General features: G+C 39.9%; 1 protein-coding gene across 1 annotated transcript in view; it reads left to right on the forward strand.

Moving 5' to 3' along the window:
• Positions 1 to 353: 353 nt before the first annotated feature.
• Positions 354 to 13,809, forward strand: part of Dhx40 (DEAH-box helicase 40) — a 32,961-nt gene continuing 19,505 nt past the window's right edge. The window contains exons 1-7 of the mRNA XM_090351133.1: positions 354 to 533; positions 1,393 to 1,560; positions 2,058 to 2,203; positions 2,741 to 2,860; positions 3,059 to 3,286; positions 3,392 to 3,458; positions 4,649 to 4,780. Of these exons, the coding sequence (XP_090207259.1) occupies positions 422 to 533; positions 1,393 to 1,560; positions 2,058 to 2,203; positions 2,741 to 2,860; positions 3,059 to 3,286; positions 3,392 to 3,458; positions 4,649 to 4,780 (973 nt within the window). The 5' untranslated portion in view covers positions 354 to 421. The remainder of the gene's footprint in view (positions 534 to 1,392; positions 1,561 to 2,057; positions 2,204 to 2,740; positions 2,861 to 3,058; positions 3,287 to 3,391; positions 3,459 to 4,648; positions 4,781 to 13,809) is intronic.

A 13,809-nucleotide genomic window follows, 5' to 3' on the forward strand; every position in this document is an offset into this window, starting at 1 on the left:
GCATGGGGGAACCATGCCCTGAGTGCGAGTTTGGAGGACCAGCCAGCACCAGCGTCTTGAACGGTTCAGATGGAGAAACAGGAGCATGGCTGGCAAAGGCGGCCCTGGAGGATGACCCTAGCTGGGTCCCCAGCAAAGCGTTCTGTCGAGTCACGCGGTGAAGCCCGCGGGGAAGCCGGGAGCGCTGGCCGTGGCTTCGCGGCTCGAGGCCGGAGGCACGTGGCGGTTGGCGGGAAAGCCCTGGGGGCGGGGCCTCGCTGGCGTGCGCCACGTCACCCTCCAGCCGCGCTCCCTCCCTTCGCTTCCAGTCGCACGCGCGGAAGTAAACAGCCCGACGTCATCAGGGCGCGACTTCGCTCCCCCCCCACCCCCCATCTCCTCACATCGCTGGACGTGCTCACCTCCGCTCCGGGCCAGGTCTATGTCCCGGTTTCCTGCCGTCGCGGGCAGGGCGCCAAGGCGGCAGGAGGAAGGTGAGCGGTCGAGAGAGCTCCAGGAAGAACGGCCGTCGGTGGTTTCCATCGCGGATAGAGGTGCGAACCGTAGGCGGGGAGCGGAGTGGGCGGGCGGGTGGGGGAGCGCTGGGAGAAGACCACCGGAGTTAGTGACGGCACGGGGGTTGGGAGGCGGAAAGTCTGCCCTGGGTAAGCTGAGAGGAATGGGGGGCACGAAGCCGCGGCGTCCTCTGGTATCTCCGAGCCGGAGGCGAACTTTGAGTCCAGTGAGCACTTTGCCTTCGAGGGGGGCGGTCCCAAGCCCAAGTTGGGAGAAAACCTTGGTGAGGGGGACAGAAAGTGAACCCCAAATGCCGATATGCGTTCTGCTATTAAACAGACTCCTAAAGCCTTTGTTCTCTACCCGTTCATATCCCCCCCACCCCCCCCTCCTCGGGCCGCCAGCCTGCCTTTGGGTACGGTATGAAGGGAGCCAGTTTCCAGGAGCCAGTTTCCATGGTTACCCACCACTTGGCCTTCTGGGATATCAGTCACTCTGAACAGGGACCTAACTTGAACCATGAATCAGAAGCAAACACAGGTGCCTTCCAGTTCAGCGGAGAGTTTTCTGCAGTGTTCTAGCTCTTGGTCTATTGTTTAAGAAAATTGGGTTTTGTGCTTCTGTGTAGGTAATGCTTGCACATGCATTGCCTTGTGCCAGACTCACTTCGTCGAGTACTTTTGAGTTAGGCATTCACAAAGGCTGAAGTTTGATTTCACCGAAAAGTTATTTCAAGCTTTATAAACCTTCATCAGTGAATTGTGTATAGGTGATGTAACTGGAAAGTTATGGATTGATCTCTTCCAACCCTTGAATTCGTTGTCTTTGCAGTTCTAAGGAATTATCATATATTTTCATAGGCCTTTTAATTGTGTAATTGTTTTTCTATTATAACAGAGGAGAAAGGATGCACCTCACAAGAGGGAGGAACTACTCCAACTTTTCCTATTCAGAAACAAAGAAAAAAGCTTATTCAAGCTGTAAGGGACAATTCATTCCTTATTGTTACTGGAAATACAGGAAGTGGTAAAACAACTCAACTCCCAAAGTATCTATATGAAGCAGGTAATTTTATCCTGGATAAGTTTGGAAGTCTTCAAAAAAATACCCATTATTATGAGGTTAATAGGGCTTATGTACTACACAGATGCCCATGGTTGTTATATAATTTTACCTCTCACATAATCTTCTTTGCAGCTCTCCTTCTTAGTTAACCTCCTTCTCTCCCTCCTCCTTTCTCTCTCTTCCCCCCCTCCCCTTGAGCCACAGCACCACTTCTGGCTTTTTCAGTGTATATGGTACTGAGGAATCGAATCTGGGTCTTCGTGCGTGCATGCTAGGCAAGCATTCTGCCACTAGGCCATGCTCGCTCCTGGTCCTGTATTCTTTTTTTTCATTAATACTTAAATATCTGTGATGTAAATGTAGTACAATATTTAGGGTGTTCTTCTGCAGGCATTCAAAACACTTGTATTGATTGGTGAGAATTAATTTTGTCTAGTAGGAAGAAGATATCACTAATTTTATTTATTTTTTTCTTTTTAAATTTCTGGTTATGGTAGGCTTTTCACAGCATGGAATGATTGGTGTGACTCAACCTCGAAAAGTAGCTGCCATATCAGTTGCTCAGAGGGTTGCTGAAGAAATGAAGTGTGCTTTGGGATCCAAAGTAGGATACCAAGTTCGTTTTGATGATTGCAGCTCTAAGGTATAAAAGTTGTTGTTTATATTTAAGTAGTATGACTTGAAAAAAGTGGAAAAAGTTATGAAAGGGTTTTTTTGTGTATGAAAGAAGATATATACACATATGTTTCTGGCAGTGTTAAAGAAGATTAAACAAATTCTGTGCCACTGAGCTACTTTCCAACCCTTAGTTCCTTGAACTGAAGAGCTCAAGGATAGGGCCCAGGCCAAGTTCAAGCCTCATGACCAACAAAAAAAGAAAAAAAAATTATCTTTAGTTATACAAAGACATCATGTCAGTTGATTTTGTATTCTTAAAATCAGTGGAAAACTGATGTTAGTAAAGTCAAGCTTTCCTTTTTGTTTTTAATAATCACGGGTACTTATCTATATAAATTATGTTTCATAATTGTCCATAATTGTTAGACTACTTTATGACCTTTCAGTCATATTGGTTTGATCATTTAATGTCTGCCTTTGGGTGTAGAATTTAGTTGAGGTAGTAGTGCTGCATATTTGTGATGCTGAGAATTAATTTGCTTTGCTGTTTTTTGAACATTAGGAAACAGCAATCAAATACATGACTGATGGGTGTTTATTAAAACATATTCTGGGAGATCCAAATCTCACCAAATTCAGTGTCATAATTTTGGATGAAGCTCATGAGAGAACTCTAACTACAGTGAGTATTAATATTTGTCTGTTTTTATTAACAAGTATTTCATTTGGTTGGGAAGCTTTCACTGTACAGAGAACTGGGGCCTGTTACTTACTTTGTAATCTGTTGAAATAGAAAGCACTTGATTAGGATAGCCATGCACTTAAAATAGATTGACTATTAAGTATATTTGTGACTTAATAGACTTTACTTTTCTTTCAGGATATTTTATTTGGTTTATTGAAAAAGCTATTTCAAGAGAAGTCTCCAAACAGGAAAGAACATTTAAAGGTGGTAATAATGTCAGCAACAATGGAGTTAGCCAAGCTTTCTGCGTTCTTTGGAAATTGTCCCATCTTTGATATACCTGGAAGGCTTTATCCAGTCAGAGAGAAATTCTGCAATTTGATTGGCCCACGAGACAGAGAAAATACTGCATATATCCAAGCGGTATTACTTGACATCCTTTTTATGTCTTCTATTTGTTATTTTTGTAATTGTTGTTAATTGAGTAGTTTGGTAGTTCATTTGTTCTTTGTTTTTTAAATGTTTTAGATTGTGAAAGTGACCATGGATATTCATTTGAATGAAATGGCTGGAGACATCTTGGTTTTTCTGACTGGTGAGCATTCTGTATCAGATTGTACAATGTGGTGTGTGTGTGTATTTTAAGTTTGGGTATTGCTCTGTTGTCTAAGCTGACTTTAAACTTCTGGCCTCATTTTCTCAAAAAGCTGGCAGAGCAGGTACACACTGCTATGCCTGGCTAGTATTTACTGGTTGTAAATGGTGGATGTGACATACAAATAGAGTGCTACCTCTTTTGGGATAGATGCTCTCTTCTTAACTTTTGCCCTGTTTATTAATATATGGATAGATTAGATAGAAGGTATATAAAAAATGTGAAATACACTGGCACTTTTGTAGAGACAAATGAACTGATAAATGACATCCTACCAACTTCTTTCTTCCTTCAGTGGGATGATGATAGGTGATAGCAGGACACAGTATGGAATCCATGTATTATGGAGAAACTTGTGCCCTGTTTGGAGTTTGTAAAAATAAAACAGTTAAAACCTAAACTAGCGTAACTTTTTAAGTAGCATTGTCCTGCTTACAGGAATGAGTAGTGTCATTGCTCATCTCCTATTCTGCCTTGTACTAATGTCAGAAGTGAGTATAACAATTTGTTTTCCTTTTGGAAGTTATGTGCTTTTTAAAGTACCTAAATACAGTGTCTCCTGGATAACCTTTCCCTTATCTAAACAATAAGGTAAATATTCCTCAAATTTGGTCTTAACAAAAGCTTGAAGGTGATAAACACTTTTGTTTTTTCAGAAATTTCTAACCTTAGAAACTGGTGTTTGTTGTGATTTCAAGGATTTGTGTGTGGAGGGGGCAGACGAGGATTGAGTGCTGACTCTGGGGATGGAACTCAGGACCTGGACACTATCTCTGAGGTTTTTGCTCAAAGCTAGAGCACTATCACTTGGATCACAGCTCTACTTCTGGGTTATTTAGTGGTTAATTGGATATGAGTCTCTCAGACTTTCCTGCCTTGGCTGGCTTTGAACCAGTATCCTCAGAGGTGAGCCTTCTGAGTGGCTAGGATTACAGCTGTTAATCACTGCCTCCTCGCTGCTTTCAGTTTTATTGATGAAGTTTGGTACATCTAATATGTTTATGTACTGTAGATCAAATAATTGATTAATTAAAATTATTAGGAAAGACTAATTTTAATGCAGACTTTAAAAAATTTTTAAATGAATTTTGCTGTTCATTTGCTGAAGTTATTCTTTCTTTCCATTTCAGGCCAGTTTGAAATTGAGAAAAGTTGTGAGTTACTTTTTCAAATGGCAGAGTCTGTTGATTATGATTATGATGTTCAAGATACCACTCTAGATGGCTTGTTAATATTACCATGTTATGGATCTATGACAACAGGTAAATCTTCACTTGGATAGAAAATATATGACTGGTTCTGAAAGGTCTTTATTGAATTAATACACACACCCACACACACACACATACACATACAGAAAGTACATGAATCTTAAATGTTTAGGTAAAAAATTTCAAGAATTGCCTTTGTTTTTGTTACTAAGAAACAGATCATAACCAAGATCATGAGATAAGACAATAAGACAGTAAGAAAGCTATCATTCCTTGAGAGAAGAACCTTAGCTAACCCTTTGGTGTTACAAAGTTTGGGCTATGGGGCCAGGAGTTTGGCCTAGTGGTAGAGTGCTTGCCTAGCATGCATGAAGAACAAGGTTGGATTCCTCCATACCACATACATAGAAAAAGCCAGAAATGGTGCTTTGGCTCAAGTTGTAGATCTGTATAGCCTTGAGAAAGCCCAAGAACAGTGCTCAGGCTCTGAGTTCAAGCCTCAGGACTGTCAAAAGAAAAAAAAAGTTTGGGCTATGCCATTTTTTTAGCAGAACAAAAACATTGGTGGAAATTTTTGTTGTTGTTGTTGTTAGATTTTTTTTGTTTGTTTGTTTTCCAGTCCTCGAGCTTAACTCAGCACCTGAATATTGTCCTTGGACTTTTCTCTAGGTTATGCTCTACCACTTGATCCACAGCACCAGTTCTGCCATTTTTTTTTTCCCTTTCTTTTCTTTTTTTTTGGTCTTTTCTTTTTTCATACTAGGGATCAAACCTAGGACATTACACTTGCTAGGTAAGCGCTTTGCCACTGAGCTACATCCCAGCCCTCTGCCAATTTTTCTGTATATTTGGTACTGAGGAATTTAACCTAGAGCTTCATACATGCTAGGTAAGCACTCTACCACTAGGCCATGCTCCTGGTGCTTGGTGGGAATTCTTTACAGACTATAATTAATTTCTCAGTAGTAGCATAAATCAAACATAATTTACCATTGCTTCAGAACTTTGAGACATGTATATTCAAATTTATCTAGGATTAAACAGAATGGATTATTTTCCCTTTTTAATTAGCCACCGATTAGACTGCATTTCAAGAATGAATATTAAGGGTCTTCTTTTCAAGCACTTTTTTTTTTTTTATTTGCCAGTACTGGCTTACATTCAGGGCCTGAACACTGTCCTTGGGCTTTCTCAAGGCCTAGTGTTCTGCCACTTGAACCACAGTACCACTTCAGGCTTTTTTTTCTATGTATGTGATACCTAGGGACTGAATCCGGGTCTTTGTGTATGCTAGGCAAGTACTCTACCACTAGGCCACTAGGCTAAACTCCTGGCCCTCTTTTTAAGCACTTCTGATGGAAAGCTTCTGCTGCTTCCATGGCTGTTCATACATTCGTTCACTTTTTTTTCTTTTTGGTCAGTTGTAGGACAGGGCCTGGATACTGTCCCTAAGATCTTTTGCTCAAGGCTAGCTCTTTTCTATTTTGAGCTGTACACTACTTCCGATTTTCTTTTTTTCTTTGGGTCATGGGGTTTGAACCTGGGCAGGAAGCTGTCCCTGAGCTCTTCAGCTCTAGGCTACTGCCCAACCTTTGAGCCAAGCCCAGCTTCCTGTTTTCTAGAGGTTAATTGGAGATAAGAGTCTCTGGTCCTTTTGTGCCCAGGTGGCTTTGAACCTTGATCCTCAGATCTCAGACTCTCCAATAGCTAGGATTACAGGTGGAAGCTACCACGGCTACTACTTCCGATTTTCTAATGGTTAATTAGTGTTGAAAGTCTCATGGACTTTACTGCCCAGGCTGGCTTTGAACCTTAACCCTTAGATTTCAGTCTCCTGAGTAGCTGAGGGTAGGAGGCAGGAACTACCAGCGCCTGGCTCATTCACTTTCAAGTGAAGTTTTTTCAAAAGGAAAAAAAAGGGGGATCATATTTAAACTCTTATTTTCATATTTGGTCCATGAAGTTAGTGGGGTTTTGCTTTGTTTTGGTTTTCCTAGTCCTGGAGCTTGAACTCTGGGCCTGGGTACTGTCCCTGAGTCCCTTCTGTTCAAGGCTAATACTCTACTACTTGAGACATAGCACCACTTTCAGTTTTTTCTGTGATTAGTCCCTTGAGCTGGCTTCAAACTGCGATCCTCAGACCTCAGCCTTACACCTTTGGTGTAAGCCTTTGGTGTTTGTAGAAGTTAGAATTTGTAAAGGGTTTTTTTTTATTGTTGTTTTTTTTTGGCCAGTCCTGGTGACTGAACTCAGGGCCTGAGCACTGTCCTTGGGTTTTTTCAAGACTAGAGTTCTACCGCTTGAGCCACAGCACCACTTCTAGCTTTTTCAATGTATGTGGTACTGAGGAATTGAACCTGGGTTTTTGTGCATGCTAGGCAAGCAGTCTACCACTAGGCCAAACTCCCAGCCCCAAGTTTTTTTTTTTTTTTAATTGATGGAATTTGATGTGTAAAAATAAAGGGAGTTTGATTAAAATTAACACTTAAATTTTTGTTTGTTTTGTGGGCTGGGCACTGTCCCTGAGCCCTTCAGCTAAAAGCTACCACCCTACTCTTGTACCACAGCACCATTTTCTGTTTTTGTGGTTAATTGGAGATTAAGAGTCTCAGGTCCTTTTGTGCCTGGGCTGGCTTTGAATCTTGATCCTCAGATCTTAGCCTCCTGAGTAGCTAGGATTACAGGTGTGAGCTACCACACCAGCCTAAGGACAGAATTTTTTTTTTTTTTTCCAGTCTGGAGACTTGAGCGCTGTCCCTGAGCTCTTCAGTTCAAGGCTAGTGCTCTACCACTTTGAGCTACAGTCCCACTTCCAGTTTTCTAGTGGTTAATTTGAGATAAGAGTCTCGGTACTTTTGTGCCCAGGCTGACTTTGAACCACAGTTCTCAGATCTCAGTCTACTGAGTAACTAGGATTACAGGCACGAGGCACCAGTACAGTACCCAGCTTTTTTCTTCTTCTTTTTTTTTTTTTTTTTTTGTGGGTCATGGGGCTTGAACTTGGCCTGGGTTCTGTCCCTGAGCTCTTTAGCTCAGGGTTACCTTCAGCTAAGTCCCACTTCCCATTTTCTAGAGGTTAATTGGAGATAAGAGTCTCAGGAGGTCCTTTTGTGCCCAGGCTGGCTTTGAACCTCTATCCTTAGATCTCAGCCTTCTGAGTAGCTATGATTACAGGTATGAGTCATTGTGGGGTTTGTTTGTTTTTTTTTTAATCTTTGCAAAAGTTTTAAAGCATACCAGGCTCAGTGGCTCATGATTATAATCCTAGCTACTCATTAGTCTGAGATCTGAGGATCAAGGTTCAAAGCTAGCCCAGGCACAAAAGGACCTGAGACACTTTAATCTCTAAAAAACTTGGGGCTTGGCCCAAAGGTAGGGCAGTAGCCTTGAGCTGAAGAGCTCAGGGACAGTGCCTCGGTCAAGCTCAAGCCTCATGACCCACAAAAATAAATAAATAAATAAATAAATTTAAAATGTAAAAAAGGACCAAAGACTTATTTGCACTGTGTAGAATTAACAGTGTCTTAGTGTGTTTCCTCTGATTTTCTTTGAAAAAATTAGTGATTGAAATTTAAAAAGATACTGGTTTATTTAAAATAATTCAAGCTGTATACATAATTACACAGATCAAAGTATTTACTTTTCCTGGAATTTAAAGAGATTATTTAATGTTTACCACACCAGATAATCTTATTAATGATTAAAAACATGAAAAATGTTAAGATGTCCCAAGTTTCTGTCTTTATAGATGTTTGATTGGATATCTTATACTTTCACTTCCCTAAGTTAAAAGATGAGAACAAAGTGATTTTTGTTCACTCAGTTAAGTTCATTTTTTATTGTTCCTATACCTTCATTATTCACAATCCTTCTAATATGGCTTTCCATTAATTCTTCAGTCATTTATTTTAGGTTAGTTGTATTTTAATCTTGCCCCTTTTTTAAAATGTGAGATGTGTACTTTCCTTTTTTTATCTTTGAGAATGTATGGCTTTTGCCTTTATATTTAAAGTACTTGTTGGCTGGGCTTTATGTTCTTGGGTCACACTTTCTTTTCCTTAGAACTTGGTAGACATTATCCAGTTGTCTTCTAGCATTGAATGTTGCTGTGGAGATTTCTGAGGACCACCAGATTTTTTTTCCCCCTCCTTGTAAGTGTTTTCCCCCCACCCACTGTCTTTTTGCCTAGAATTCTCTGTTTTTGTCCTCAACTTCAGTAGTTTTAAATAGAATATTTTTTATATTAAAATCTCTTGAAATTTGATTTATTTATTTTTGCCAGTCCTGGGGCTTGAACTCAGGGCCTGAGCACTGTACTTGGACTTTCTTAAGGCTAGAGCTCTACCACTTGAGCCACAGTACCATTTCTGGCCTTTTCTATATATGTGGTACCAAGGAATTGAACTCCGGTCTTCATGCATGCTAGGCAAGCACTCTACCACTAGGCCAAACTCCTGGACCCTAGATTGTTTCTATTTTCGGTATTTCTAGTATTTTTTTTTTAGTCCCTTTATCATTTTTAAGTGTATTTACTATAATCTCTGGCCTTTTTTCTGTGTGAGGAGTTTGATTTTTTTAGAGGTCTTACTGAGAATCTTCCTCTCTGCTTCCCCCCCCCCCCCCTTTGGTGCATGTACTGGGTATGAACTCAGCATCTAGGTGCTGTCTCTTAGTTTTTTCACTCAAAGCTGTTGCTCTTATCACTTGAGCCACAGCTTCATTTCTGGCTTTTTGGTGGTTAGAGATAAGAGTCTTACTGACTCTCCTGCCTGGGGTAGCTTTGGGTTGATTGTCTTTTGAACTATGGTCCTCAGATCTCACCCTCCTGAGGAATGTGAGCCAGCCGTGCCTGGCCTTAAGTCATTGTTTACTTACCTAGATAGGACTTCCCTGTGTGGAGGCAAGGTTTGAGCTGGACAGTGTTTTACCTGTTTGCTTGAAAATCTTTTTTTTGTCTTTGACAATTTTGAGGTTTACTACATTGTTATATTTCTCTTACTCACATATACACTGCACTATTTTGTGTTTTGGGTAAGGGGAAAACAGTATTTGGGATGAGATATTTTATGAAGAAGATTCAGTTGTCATATATATTTATACATCTTTTGTAGGCACATTACTTAATACCTTCATTTCTTGATAGACTTTGGAATGTCTTTTTTTTGTTTTGTTTTGTTTTTGTTGCCAGTCCTGGGCTTTAGCTCAGGGCCTGAGCCCTGTCCTTGGATTTTCTCAAGGCTAGAGCCCTACCCCTTGAGCCTCAACACCACTTCCAGCTTTTTTTCTATACGTGTGGTACCAAGGAATTGAACCTGGGTCTTTGTGCATGCTAGGCAAGCATTCTACCACTAGGCCAAACTCCCAGCCCCAGCCTTTTTGTTTTGATGGCAACCTTTCATGCCTTACTAATGACATTGTAATGCCTTATCAATTTCTGCCATAGATAGAATAATCATAAAGGAGGTATTGAGAATTGCTTTGTTTTAGTGAAAGCATTCATTTTCTTCTGTGTGGAGAACAGAAGCACAAGCACCACTTCGGGCTTTCTATGTGTATGGTACCAAGGAATTGAACCTGGGTCTTTGTGCATGCTAGACAAGCATTCTACCATCAGGCCAAATTCCTGGCCCCATTTGTCTTTTTAAAACACTAGTTTCAAGACTTAGAATTTTATGTTGAATAAACTGGGAAGTCCTGAATTTTGCTTGAATTGATGGCTGTAATGAACTAACAAATCTTTCAGAAATGGGTTGACTGAAAAACAAATGATTATGAATAAATATGTTCAGAACGGACATTGCTTTGTTTTTTTTTTTTGTGGAGATGTAGCTTAAGACAAGATTGCCACTGCATATCCCATGTTGGTTCAGCATTATGTAGCTTAGGCTGGCCTTGAACTTGTGATCCTTCTGTTCTCTATCTCCTGAGTGCTGAGATTTTAGTTCTATACCATCCTGACTGGTTTAGAAAGGACATTCCTAATTTATACAAAATTTTAATGGTAAAGTAGAACTCTAAAGGCAGGATCTTAATGTTTATATACTAAATTTTTAATCAGTTATTCAACAACCATTTCTTGAGAATGCAAAATGAAGTTGCCATTTAGGTACATAGGATATGCCTTGAATAAAAGAGAGCTTCTGTTCTCATGGAAGTTACATGTAATGAATATACAAGCCGGGTGTGGTGTAATTCTAGCTACTCAGGAGGCTGAGATCTGAGGATCTCAGTTCAGAGCCAACCTAGGCACTAAAGAGTGTGAGATTTTTATCTCCAATTAACCACTAGAAAACCAGAAGTGGCACTGTGGCTCAAGGAGTAGGGCTGTGGCCTTGAGCTGAAGAGCTCAGGGACAGCGCCCAGGTCCAGAGTTCAAGCCCCATGACAGACAAAAAAAATGTACAAACAGTATAAACCACAGAGTAGTGTATTAGTCGTCTGAACTGTCTAGAAGAAGTAAGCTATTATGTATGTATAAGAAGTGCCTAAAAATTACGCTTTTCATCACATCAAATTGTGAAGAATATATTTTTTCTTATCTTTTTTGTTTTGGTTTATTTTTTATTTTTTATTTTTTTGCCAGTCCTGGGCTTGAGCTCAGGGCCTGAGCAATGTCCTTGGACTTTCTCAAGGCTAGAGCTCTACCACTTGAGCCTCAGCACTACTTCTGGCTTTGATTTTTCTATGTATGTGGTACCAGGAATCGAACCTGGGTCTTCATGCATGCTAGGCAAGCACACTACCACTATGCCAAACTCCCGTCCTGTTTTGGTTTATTTTTAATGTTGCCCAGACAATCCTTTTGGGTTCAAGAAATCCTCTTGCCCCTATTTCTTGAGAAGCTGGGTACAATATATATCTTTCTAGGACTTTATTTTGTTTGATATATTAATTTTGGAATGATGTGAAGAAGCTTCCTGTATCTCTGTTAACTTTGTCTGTTAATATGTAATTCTTGTACCGTGTTCTTCATTTCCCTCCCCCAGCTTGAGTTTTCTCTGCTGTAAAAGCTGGTGGCTGGCCTGGCCTTATAGTTTAAAATTGCTTATCTATGCCACTCCTTTCTTCCCTACTTCCTTCCCAACTTTGGCTTGTTTTTTCCTATTGCACATGAATCTTTGTAAGTTTTATTTGAAAACAGATTTTCACTTCATCTTTTAACTCCCCTGCCCCCGGTGGTGCTAGGAATTGTATTCAGGTTCTTCACATGCCAACAAGCACTGCACTACTTGAACAACACCTCTAACTCCATTTTAAGATTTCCTTGGCTACTAATTTTCTGGAAACTAAATGGAAGGCATTAAATTTTTTTATGAAGTAATATATATACTACTATATAATGTATAATAATAAGTATAAAAAGTTTTAAAAGAATGCTGTGAAAAATATAAATACAGATGCTAAGAATTTCTTTTCATGTTGCAGTAGTTTTGCTTGTATTCTCCTTGAAATTATTCTACTTTTTGGATATCACTGAAATACAGGATTAACCAACTCTCTCTCAACTCTCTCTCACTCTCAAGTCAGCTGTCTTTTCATGTAACATCCTACAATTAGTCACATAATTTCTGAGTCTTCCATTTTGAAAATGTTATGACGTCTTCTATTTCTCCCAACTCTACTGTTACTAGTACAACACTTTGCAGAATACATTCAGACTCATCCTTTACCAATTTTCACTTAGCTCTTTTTCTTCAACATTTATTTCCTTGCCAACATTTCTAACTCTATTATCATATTTTCTGATAGGGGAGGGTGGGCGAGTGGAGTCTGGTTAACCTATTTCTTATTTCAATCATGTCTGTTAAAGACCCAAGAAGTACCTGGACCCTAGATATACTCTCAATATCTCAATATCTTACTAGTTCATTCTTTTTCTCTTTTTAGGCTAATCTCTCTCAATGTAGTTACTTCTCTACAGTTTACAAATATTTCTTTATTGCAATATGCTAGCTTTTAAATTTAAAATCTTCTTGGACCTTACTTCAGATTCACAATAGAATCAGTCTGCCCTACTGTCATATATACATATTAATCTATGTAATAAAACATTATATCTATAGAATCATAAGTTTTTATGTCTATGTAGTTGTGTTTATATTTCCAATACCATGTCCATAGCATTGGGTATGCAAATATTGAGTCCTCGCTCTTGTGCTGTTTGGATCTAATAGTCACATATTAAGGATACCATGTGCCTTTTGTTCCTTTGGTCCTGATTTGTCTCTTTCAACATGATTCGCTCTAGATTCATCCTCTTCCCTGCAAATGCCATTATTTTATCTTGTCTGTTGGCTATGGTGTTACTTCTTTTTTTCTGGGTGGGGAGGTGGTGGTTGTGAGGCTTGAAGTCAGCCTGGGCGCTGTCCCTGAGCAGTTCAGCTCAAGGCTACTACCCTACTTTTGAGCCAAGCCCTACTTTCCGTTTTCTAGAGGTTAAATGGAGATAAGAATCTTAGATTCTCCTGTGCCAGGGCTGGCTTTGAACCTTGATCCTCAGATCTCAGCCTGCTGAATAGCTAGGATTATAGGAGTGAACCACCAGGCCTGGTGTGTTACTTCTTTTGAGAGGTAATTACTAGTTTAGCAGGCACACAGCCTGACATCCCCCTCTCCCCCAAGCAAAAAGTACTTAGCTAGCTCATTAGTTTTTAAGGCAGAAAGAGGTCTTCAGTTTGTTTATGCATTGGCTTCAGGGAATCTGAAAACATTTTCTGATTTGTGTGTGTATGTGAAATCCATAGATATCCTTAAATGGAACCATAACTTAGGTAAATGAATTTGCTGTAGAGGTGGTTTTATTATAGTAATCTATGATTTCACTTAACAGTGAAAGATAAAGAAGAAATACTTGTTGCCATTGTATTTTATATTGAAGATTATTGAAGTAGAGAAAACATAACTTTTTTTTTTTTGGTAGTTCATGAGACTTGAACTCTGGGCCTAGACATTGTCCCTGAGCTCTTCAGCTCAAGGCTACTGCCCTACCCCTTAAGGCACAGCACCACTTCCAGTTTTCTGGTGGTTAATTGAAGATAAGAGTCTCAAAGACTTTAGTGCCTGGGCTTGCTTTGAAGAAA

This window comes from Megascapheus bottae, chromosome 17 (genome assembly GCF_031878675.1).
Source record: "Megascapheus bottae isolate mThoBot1 chromosome 17, mThoBot2.hap1, whole genome shotgun sequence".
NCBI classification, from domain to species: domain Eukaryota; kingdom Metazoa; phylum Chordata; class Mammalia; order Rodentia; family Geomyidae; genus Megascapheus; species Megascapheus bottae.